The sequence below is a fragment of the Typha latifolia genome, chromosome 3 (genome assembly GCF_019914945.1).
Source record: "Typha latifolia isolate L0001 chromosome 3, TyphaL0001v2, whole genome shotgun sequence".
Lineage (NCBI taxonomy): Eukaryota > Viridiplantae > Streptophyta > Magnoliopsida > Poales > Typhaceae > Typha > Typha latifolia.
In genome coordinates this window covers 3,362,264-3,372,596 of record NC_133088.1, presented here as the reverse complement: position 1 = coordinate 3,372,596, position 10,333 = coordinate 3,362,264, and the positions used below count along the sequence as shown (strand labels likewise).

The 10,333-nt window shown below is 35.3% G+C and overlaps 2 protein-coding genes and 5 non-coding genes across 8 annotated transcripts; 2 read left to right on the top strand and 5 right to left on the bottom strand.

Moving 5' to 3' along the window:
• The first annotated feature begins 632 nt into the window (after positions 1-632).
• LOC140784294 (protein LOL3) lies at positions 633-4,480 on the top strand. The gene is made up of 7 exons (XM_073131604.1): positions 633-979; positions 1,378-1,491; positions 2,383-2,496; positions 3,532-3,638; positions 3,742-3,810; positions 3,916-3,987; positions 4,111-4,480. Exons 2-7 carry the CDS (start codon positions 1,380-1,382, stop codon positions 4,150-4,152), a joined length of 516 nt encoding a protein of 171 aa, XP_072987705.1. The 5' UTR covers positions 633-979; positions 1,378-1,379; the 3' UTR covers positions 4,153-4,480.
• A 775-nt stretch (positions 4,481-5,255) lies between these two features.
• LOC140785404 (small nucleolar RNA snoR114) lies at positions 5,256-5,349 on the bottom strand. The gene has a single exon (XR_012108459.1). It is a non-coding gene; the product is annotated as a small nucleolar RNA snoR114 (small nucleolar RNA).
• An 894-nt stretch (positions 5,350-6,243) lies between these two features.
• On the bottom strand, positions 6,244-6,333 carry LOC140785405 (small nucleolar RNA snoR114). Its single transcript, XR_012108460.1, has one exon. It is a non-coding gene; the product is annotated as a small nucleolar RNA snoR114 (small nucleolar RNA).
• A 955-nt stretch (positions 6,334-7,288) lies between these two features.
• On the bottom strand, positions 7,289-7,379 carry LOC140785406 (small nucleolar RNA snoR114). The gene has a single exon (XR_012108461.1). It is a non-coding gene; the product is annotated as a small nucleolar RNA snoR114 (small nucleolar RNA).
• Positions 7,380-7,532: 153 nt separating this feature from the next.
• LOC140783332 (CASP-like protein 1B2) lies at positions 7,533-10,122 on the top strand. Of its 2 annotated transcripts, XM_073130197.1 has the most exons (5): positions 7,533-8,424; positions 8,645-8,814; positions 8,927-9,155; positions 9,231-9,342; positions 9,669-10,122. In XM_073130197.1, the coding sequence occupies exons 2-5, from the start codon at positions 8,802-8,804 to the stop codon at positions 9,897-9,899; spliced, it is 585 nt and encodes a 194-aa protein (XP_072986298.1). In that variant the 5' UTR covers positions 7,533-8,424; positions 8,645-8,801; the 3' UTR covers positions 9,900-10,122. The 2 variants fall into 2 exon arrangements, with proteins under 2 accessions (XP_072986298.1, XP_072986297.1); XM_073130196.1 differs by lacking the exon at positions 7,533-8,424 and having other exon boundaries at positions 8,474-8,814.
• LOC140785408 (small nucleolar RNA snoR114) lies at positions 8,193-8,282 on the bottom strand. The gene has a single exon (XR_012108462.1). It is a non-coding gene; the product is annotated as a small nucleolar RNA snoR114 (small nucleolar RNA).
• TRNAM-CAU (transfer RNA methionine (anticodon CAU)) lies at positions 8,297-8,383 on the bottom strand. Its single transcript is given in 2 exon segments — positions 8,297-8,332; positions 8,346-8,383. It is a non-coding gene; the product is annotated as a tRNA-Met (tRNA).
• Positions 10,123-10,333: the final 211 nt, after the last annotated feature.

Here is a 10,333-nt window from a genome sequence, read left to right as displayed (position 1 = left end):
CTCATTGGTTTTCTTTTCTTATTTTTTAGATTATGCTTACTATATAATAATTCTTATTAAATCTGGTTTTTATTAAGTTTAATGGTTATATCACATCTAAAACCAAGATAAATATGGGATTAAAAATATTCAAATTAAAATTTTGGCCTAATAAACACAATGAGGGTATTTTAGTAATTTGAGCTTGCTCTATTAATTTTAATAAAAAAATTAACGGTTTCAATTAAGTCCTTAAGTATAATTATTGGTTTAAGATTTTTTAAAGTATGAGAGAGAGGTAAAATGTATTTAACCATAAAAACTAAAACCTTTACTTAAGCCAAGGTAATTGAGAACTAACTACTAACACATTAGGTTTAATAATTTAATCATATGCGGAACTTCTCATGTTCCAGATGGCCTAATAATTTAATAGATTATTTTTTTGACATTGACCCTTAACTATGATATATATTTATATATATATATAATAATAATAATTTTTCCATTAATATATTAAATGAGGGAGTTGGGAAATAGCATAGACTACCATTGTTGATAGTTGTCATAGTCAAAGTGTAATTATTTATAATTTTTTAATATAAAATTATTAGAATTTATGTATGAATATAAATGGTAAGCTAAAAAAAGTCGACCAAACCTTGTTTCCTATTCCAACGTTTCCCCTCTCCTCGAAGAACCCCAAATTCATCGCTTTCGGTTTCATCCTGCCCTCCTTTCTCTCTCTATTAACGCCTTTACCCAACCGAAGAAGTGGAAAAAGAGGAGAGAAGAGAGAAAAAAAAAAAAAAATCCCTCCTTGATTCGGTCGTAATCTTCTTCTGTTCTGGAAGCGTCTCAAAGCGAGGAGTTTCCAAGAAATCCAAGGATCGAATCGAGATCGCCGCGTCGGCGAAGGGCTTCTTCGATTTCTTCTCCGCGGTTTAGTTGCCGATCCATCGTTGGGTTCTTGTTCTCTTTCTTCCGTTTCTTCTGATAGGTAATCCGATCAGATGTTGTTAGATTTTTGAGCTTTTCTTTTTTGTATCAGATGTATCTTCTTAGATTCGATCTTTTTATGAGGTTTGGTTAGATCTTTGAGGAATTGATCTTTCGTCTGCACTTGATGTGTTGCGATTTGACAAGAATTTAGATGGTCTGTTTAATTTATCGATTATCGTCCAATTGGACTGCAAATTTGTGGTTTTTATTGTGAAGTGTTTTCTTATCATTCTGCTTGTAGGAGTCCCGTAGATGCACTGTAAAATACTAGTATTACATTTATCGATAATTGATAGAAAAGAAGATATTTTGGTCGCTGTTGTGGATGATGCACCCGATATTTTGTGATTTAGCTCTACTTAGTTGTCATTTGATTTTAGAAGAACGTAAATGCAGGTATGCAGAGCCAAGTCGTCTGTAACGGATGCAGAAGCCTTCTTCTTTACCCAAGGGGAGCCACTAGCGTATGTTGTGCAATATGCAGCACTATAACTTCAGTGCCCCCTCTAGGTAAAATTATATCCTTTGCTTGGAAAAGATGATCTAAAATTCATAATTATTAAATAACGAATTATTTGGTTTTTTTTTATGTTATTTTATTGTTAGGAAATATTATATGCATTGGTAGCCTATCTTAGCCATAAAAGATTCTGTTTACTTTGGTCCAAACTCCAAACCACTGAATATTATATATGTATTTTTTGTTAGAGCCAGTGTCAGTTATTGATTCCATTTCTGTTACCTGGTGATTGATGATTTATTTTCAGTTTTACTTACATGCCCCCCTGAAATGATAATTTCAAAAGTGTCAATAAAATTCAAACACATGAGAGGTGCTTCTGTTCAGATGGTGCCCCTGATAGCTCTAAAATTTGATAGGTATATTCTTTGTATGCAGAACATTATGCTTCAAGAGTATTGCAACATGCACATGGAATTCAATTAATCTTTTATACCCTGTGGTGGTTAGTTATAGGTTTTCAAATAATTCAAAGTTTCAGACAAGTGAAACTGTAAGTGTGTTCCAAGAAAATATTATGATGAGACAGCATAGATCCTATCCTCATATGTCAACACTCTTAGAGCTTTACTTTTATAGTTTATATAATGTTTTCTCAAGAATTGATGCGAACTTATTTCTGCATAACTAGTCCTAGGCACAATATGCCGTGAAAATGGAAGATATATGCAGAAATTTTCCATATGATGTATTGGCCTTCAATGGTTATTAATTATTATCTTAGACCTATGAGATCTTTCTCAGAGCCCATTTGTCCTAGTATCCACTGACTACACTCCCTTTTATTTTTAAAAGATTCTTAGGCTATGTTTTCTTTTTTTCCCCATTTGCACAATTTGAGGATTTATATGGTACAGAAGGCTGAGTCCAATATTTTGCAGGGATGGAGATGGCTCAGGTTATATGCGGAGGTTGCAGGACATTATTAATGTATGCACGTGGTGCAACGAGTGTGAGATGCTCATGCTGTAGCACAGTAAATCTTGTTAGACCAGGTACGTATAACATTCTTTTTTCCTTCTTTTTCTGAAGTGGTCTACAACACTTGGATATTGATTCCCAATGGATATTTCAATAACTTTGAAAGGGAACCCTCATATGATAGTGTGTGGCTGTGTGCCAATTGCAAGTCTGTTTGGTGGGAAGGTTCTTATTATTTTCTGTAGGCATTTGCTACTTGCATAGACTCCTTCATTAATTCGTGTACATGTGGACATTAGATTATGTAGAGCATTTCTTTACTTTATATAACTTGAATGTGACATTTATAGTTTAGCATTATTAGGAAAGTCAAAGCCTAACCATTCCTATTCAGTTTTTTACTTTTAGTTTCTCTATCCCATTATTTATTGAGTAAATGCTATTTCTATGTTTCTTCTATCCCTTGCTTTGGTAAGTGTATATCATTTTTAGATACTGAAACTATGGTGCATTTTCTTAGTATCTATAACGAAATATAGCATTTACAATATTGCATGAAGAGAAGAATTGAAGAATTCTTCTTTTCTTCATCAGTAGCCTCATAGCCAGAGTGATATATTTGTATAATTGCATGTTTACACCTCTAACGATGGTAAGGAGGTGCAAAGTTGGTTTTGAAGCTTGCAAAATAGGTGCATTTGTGTTAACTGTTAAATGTGCAGCTTGATTCATTATTAACACTCGATCTGGTTGTTCATAAGTGTGATACTGCATTGTCATCTGTATTATGTTCCCTCCACTAAGTGTCAATGTAGATTATGTATATTTCTCAAATGAAAACTCAAATTTTGTAAAACAATGGCAAAAAATTGTTGTGGGGTTGAATTGCTTATTTTCTGTTGGGTCATTGTTAAGATAAAGTTTCCCAGAAGATCAAATTTGATATCCATTCTTAAATTACTAGTACAATGTATTTGCATCCTAGCAGAAGCCTTGGGAACCATTCCAGTGCATGTGTGCAATGTTTTGCTATTTTTCTTATGAGCCAATAAGTTAGCATAGTCCCATGACATTCTCAATATTTGTGTTTGCTTCTACATGTTATGCAGATAATGTAGCTCAGGTGAACTGTGCTCAATGTCGCACTACTCTTGTTTATCCATATGGAGCACCATCCGTCAAATGTGCTGTATGTCATTATATTACAAATATTGGGGTAGGTTAAGATCTACTATTAATCGTTCTTCTCACTATCTTATGGTATTTGAGCAACATAATTTTATTTGTCTTCTAACTATTTTCTCCCATTTCTATTTCAGATTGGTACTGCAAGACCTCCTACGCCTGCAGCACATAGGCCTAATGGATCTGCACCTTCAACTTCAGCGGTATGTCCATTTCATATATTAATTTTTCTTAACCTAGGGCCTCTGGTAATATATACTCAAGTATTTACATGCTATGATCTTGAACCCACTATTTTGTATTTCTAGCCTCCGTCTCAAGCTCAGAACGTCACTGTTGTTGTTGAGAACCCTATGTCAGTGGATGAAAAAGGCAAATTGGTAAGGGTTCAAAGTTCTATTACTGCTACTAGCTTGGGTTTCTGCTTATGTGTGTGTGTGTGTGTGTGTGTGTATAGTAAATAGAAACACTAAACAAATATATGACGGTTTTGGATGTTGCAGGTAAGCAACGTCGTAGTTGGGGTTACGACTGGAAAAAAGTGATATGGTGCAGGTGCCTTGGTGTGTGCATCAGTTCTATCTCTCTGAAGTTGTGATTACTTTGTATTATACTCCTGTCTGGAGACCACACTGTTTGATGGACGGTCAAGAATGTAAAGATGTGATAAGTGTTCTCTAAAGCACTCGATGTAACTGTTTGACCTCAGGAATTGGGTCCTTGAACTCCATTCTTTTATTTTTATATGAACTCTGTCGGATGGTAAGTGTGACAGCTTCCAGTAAATATTATGGTAAACTGGAGTTACAAGCATGGTAATTGTTGTATTTGTATCGATGTTGAGAAGTTTAAGGTAAATACTTCCTATGAATATATATATCTCTTTGATGGCGTGATGGTTTTCTTTCTCTTAAGCTGTTCTTGTCTTGAGAGCTGATATACTTTTTTCTGAAGTAAGATATTATTTTCATACAATACAATAGTCTGAAAATTAAGTATGAGCAATTCTATTTGACTATGGTTATGCTTTTGGGCTTGTTATTTTAGAACCTTGTAATTTAAGGTGAAATATGTTAGATCATACTGCGATTGCCCCTTGCTCTTCAGATTGAGCAGAGTTACTTGTTCATGTTTTGTATCATATTAAGGCCAGTAATTTCTTTTCCTTTGATTTCGAAACAAAACTTCTTATGGCAACATTATGGTAACAAAACTTCTATTTGATCTTTTCTTTCTTCAAATAATTGCATTTAAGATAGATAGACCCACTAGCAATAGCAAAAGAATAGTATCATATTGACTTCCTATCAATTTATAATTAGACGTATAACTAGTTCAACTTCAACATCACCATCACCAATATGTTTCCAGAGATGATTCTCTGAGTAAAAACACAAAAGAATTCGGAGAAAAAGAAAATGTGAATTAGAAAGTTAGAGCTCAGGTGTGCATTTATCGTCTGGATTTTAAAAACAATATGAATATGTTAACCATTTTATAGGTATAAGATTATTATCGATCCTTAATTATTTATTGATCTTAAAACAGAGTTTAGAACTGTGAGCGTATCCGACGGGTAATGTGGAGAGTTTGTAAGACTAAAATTTTTATTTTAAAAAAAATCTAAATTAAAAATAGAAAATAGAAAGAGCTCAGATGTGCTTGTTTTCATCTAAGAAGAATCAGACGGCTGTGATGGACCCAACCCTATCACATGAGCGCACATATTATCCTCATAGCTCGAACTCAAGACCTCCGGATTGGGAGGTGAGAGCTGCTCTTGACCAACTCTGCAGGCTTTCTTGCTTGTGGAGTTTTGCACAACATTTATTATGTACAAAATTTCAGAACGCTGAGAAATTTAAAGGAGAAGTTAACTATCTCTAGATCTTCCCAAGGGAGAAATAAAAGCTTGTGGTAGTACACCAACCTCCTTACGAGAGATTGTATAACTCCTCTTCCCCTTTCACAGCAAATCCAAGAGGTGATTAGAAAATTTTAGAGCCTCCTTATAGAGTGGGCAAGGAAGAAGCTAACGAAACTATTTTATTTATTTCTTTAGCTAGAAGCTCTCTGGTATAGATCTTATTGAGAACGATCAATCAAAGAAAAGACTTGATCTTAACCAACAGCAATTACCAACTAACTCTAGTAGAGTTGCTACGTACCTTCCTCAACCCCAAATAATATTATAGAGAAATTGTTTGATGGTTTGTAGTTTGGTGGCTTAACTCGATTCGGCAGTACGATTAACTTGGAGAAACAACTTAGCAACTCAATGATTTAGAGTAAGTTTTGACAGCGTTCAGTTCAGAGCAATTATTCAGTGACATATATGACTTGAAGTCTAGACTAGACAGCTAAAATCTCGGTGGAACCTAAGTGCCTTTGTATTTAGAGAAATTGACCATTTGTTCGGTCCATATCTAGCCTTTAAGCTCATGAATGAAAAATAAAATAAAATAACCAGCAACAATTAACAAAGTCTTCAAAGAAAAATCATCAACCAAATACTGACATCTATCGAAAAATTGAACATAAAAATAAAGCAAAGAAAAGGCTATAATGCTAAGAGATAGCAAGGGAGCTTTTAAAAAATAATACTACAATAAAAGGGAAAATAAAATAAAAATAAAGAGCTCAGATGTGCTGGATTTCATCTTAAGAATCGGATGGCTGTGATGGACCCAACCTATCACATGAGCACATAAATATCCTCATCGCTCTTGTTTGTAGGAATGAAGGTGATAATATAAGCTCGAACTCCCAACCTCAGAATGAGACATGAGAGCTGCTCCTAACCAACTATCTTGTATATGTATTTAGTTATACAAGACAAAAATTAGTCATCTATCAAGATACAATAGTTTAGGATCTCAAGATTTTATTTTTTGTCGTTCATCTCTTGTGAGATACGAGAAAAGTGAAAACTTAATAATATCTTAAATAAATTAGTACTATTAAAATTCGAACATATAAAATGTGATTTCTTTTTTTTTTCCGACAGAACATAACATATAGACTAGAATATAATTATATGAACCACAACGAATCTAGATTATTATGCATATAGAATTTTCGATGAGAAATATACTAAATATCGACTCTATCTTCTACAAGTGCATCAAACCCTATATCTAAACACGATCTCTATGGTTTATCATCATCCGGTTGATTTATATTAGGTAATCCAAAGTAAAAATTGTCACTCAATTGCACATATGTAACATAACATCTTATTTGCATTATACTAAATAATTTGTTTTCCAAGGAAAAGAAAAAAGAAGATAAAATTGATCAAATTTAGCAGCATCTACTTTTATGATGTATCCTGGGTACTTTTTTTTTTATTATTATCTCAATCATCACCAACAGTATTATGTATTCTTATGTTAACCCCTATTATATGCATGAAATTATTTGATTGATCCTTAAAAAAGATGGCATCAATGGGGCTTTTAGAAAGTAATCCTTAATTACTTGTGATATTAAAATAGAGTCTAGAATTGTGACTAAAATTAAATGTAAGGAATTTATGCACCTCCTCGTATGTGATTAAGAAAACCTCAATTTTTTATTTTTGGGTATGGAATGATGTTTGAGTGCTATTGACAAATAAGAGAAAGTTAATTATTCACCAATAAAATGAAACCTAAAACTATATGAAAAAAAGAATAAAAAGAGCTCAGATGTGCTGGTTATACATCTAATAATCAGACGGGTGTGATGGACCCAACCAATCACATTTGCGCACATAGTATCCTCATAGCTCGAACTCACGACCTCTAGATTAGGGGCCGAGAGATTCTATTAACCAACTGTGTAGTTTATCTTGTTGACAAATAGCTCTATGATGATATACTTGTTTTTAATACATCAAGATGTTTAAGTTTCACATTGGAGGGATTTATAATGAAATTTTCTTTTCCAGAAAAGTAGTATCGAGTATTTATTTAATTATTGGAGTCTGGAGAGACAGAGAACCAGGAAGGGGGAGAGAAAGAAAGTAGAGATTAAAGGGCGATTAGCGCCGAGAAATAGTCGAAGCTCATCAGAGACTTAGATGGGAAGGAGAATCTCCCCATTGTCTCCAGATTTTCGAACGAGAGCCTCCTCAATAAGATTCTGTGGCTTCTCCTCCTCTTCCGCAACAAATTTAGGCGTCCGTCGAAGACGAGGCGAGATATAGCGTTGCTTCCAGTGAGACCAGTAGGTTTAGAAGGGGACATGGCCAATCTGGACTAGACGAGCCAAGGAGCAGAAGATAATAAGCTGTGGAGAAGGACAAATGGCTCAAGAAGCTCCTCCATAAGACCAAGGCGTCACTATGGAAGATAAAGTGGGTCTTTTTTGATAGAAAACAAGGTGGATTTTTACTATTCCACTTCGCCGAGAATGAATGTCTTGGCCGAAGGATGACGATGATATAGTGTCCCATATGAAGAAGCAGTGGAAATGGTGATTTATAAGCCCTTCAATGAAAATTCTATGTGAACATCATGGCCCAGTCAGTTAAAATGAGGCTCATTTCTCAAAGAGTTGGCTCAATGGAAAAAAGGTTAAGAGGAAAAAAAAGAAACAGACAGAGCTCAGATGTGCAGGTTTCAATCTAAGAAATCAGATGGCTGTGATGGACCCAACCAATCACATGAGCACATAAATTTCCTCATCGGTCTGTCGTTAAAGATATGGGGTGAGAGAGGCTCGAACTCTCGACCTCAGGATAACTCAATTCAGCTATGAGACCTACGCGCTAGCCAACTGCGCCACCACCCCATTTGCGATAAAGATAGAATATTAATATTCATAATGTAGAGGTATTTTTTGCGAATTTCGCTTTAATATAATATCAAGGAGTTTCTTGTTATGATCACCAAATGATGCTCTTCCTTGTTATCCGAGATTAACCATAATTATGAACAACATCTCCACCTCCCGTTAGTTGCATCCAACCAAGAATTTGCTACAAATCTAGATGAAGTGTTCCTGCTTTGCTTTGGATTTAGTTACACTTGGATATTTTTTGGTTAATTGCAGTATCAAATCTACACACCAGAATCAAGGTCTCTTCTGTCACAATTTCCTTCTCTCTAAATTATTTCTGCAGCTTGGATATCTTCTTGAACAAAGTTTTGGCAAGAAAGAGACAAACTCCACGTACACTTGCAAAAATTTTATTCCAGAGGTTTCAGAGATGTGTGAGACAAGTTAAGTTGCTTTGACGAAAAGATGGTGCAAAATCTTCCTTATAATCTCCACGAGCTATTTGCTCTTCTGTCATCTTTCTCTCTTATCTCTTCCAATCTCTATCCATGGCAGTTGAGCATGGCAAGAAGCCAGAGATTGGATCCAAATATTTGCGGATTAAGGCCAAGTTGGTTAGTCTTCTGCCAGTGTTATTAAGGGTTGCAGCTGTAATAGCCACAGTAGTAGCTACTGTGGTTATGGGACTAAACAAGCAAACTAAAACAACAGCTGTTGCAATTGTGGGTACTACTCCCTTATACCAAACTTTCACTGCCAAGTTCCAGCAAACCCCTGCCTTTGTGTAAGATTCAAGTCCTTTTACAATTGCTGTCTAATTGAATGTATGTACTTCTTATGATCTTTACAATTGTTGCAGGTACTTTGTGATAGCCAATGCCATAGCCAGCTTCTATAATCTACTGGTGCTCTTGTTGAGAAACCTCTTCAAAGGCAAGGGACATAATATATATGTGCAGCTCTTTGACATGGTAACAAACTCTACTGGAGTAAATAATTTTCTCTACTATATTTAACTTTTTCACAAAGACTTCACAAGGGGACAGGGGGGGAGTGATACAAATGAAGGTTTACTAAGGTTGTTTGATTTCGGGCATACTCAGAGAATGGTAATTTGTAATTTATTACACTAGTTTAGTGACTCTTGTATCGGTTAGGCCTTTCAACATCAGCACAACCATTACAGTAACAGTATGAGTAAAATTCCAAAAGCTACGACATCCTAGAGATATAATTGTTCCACAGATATGATCTCAAAACAGTGACAAGTTTTAGGATGTTGTGGATGGTTGGTCAGGTGGCAATGGCCTTGGTGGCCACTGGTGCAGCTGCAGCTGCTTCAATAGCAGAGTTGGGTAGGAATGGCAATCTGCATGCAAGATGGAACCCGATCTGCGACAAGTTTGACTCCTTCTGCAGCCATGGCGGCATGGCCCTCGTCGCGTCATTCCTCGGATCCCTTCTCCTTCTGATACTTAACATGCTGTCAGTTGTCACTCTCTGCAAGAGTGTTGCATGCCAGGAGTAGTCCCTTTTGCAACAGCAGAGTGTGAGTGTGTCATGTATTATTGTGATGTATGAGTACTCCCTTGCCAGATAAGCCTTTCAGTAATTGAGCTGGTTGATGAGATGCCCCTTTCAGATGCACTGTGGAGGTAGGATAATATCAATCATTGCTATGCTTGATATATTTACTCAACAGTGTTTTATTGCAATGAGTGTATCCAAGGGTATACATCATGTCTTTTATATATGTGTGGATGATTCTGAGACTGCATAGTTAATTATTCCTTCCAGTCTACTCTAAACACGTATATAAAGATGTCAAAGTAATTAATAAGCCTGAAAGAGAGGAGCAATATTTTCTATCTATAATTGATCTAGCTTTGGATCATGTAATTATTGGCTTCATCATCAAACTTGCACTATTATTTTTCTAGCGTTTCTTTACCATGGGTCAGT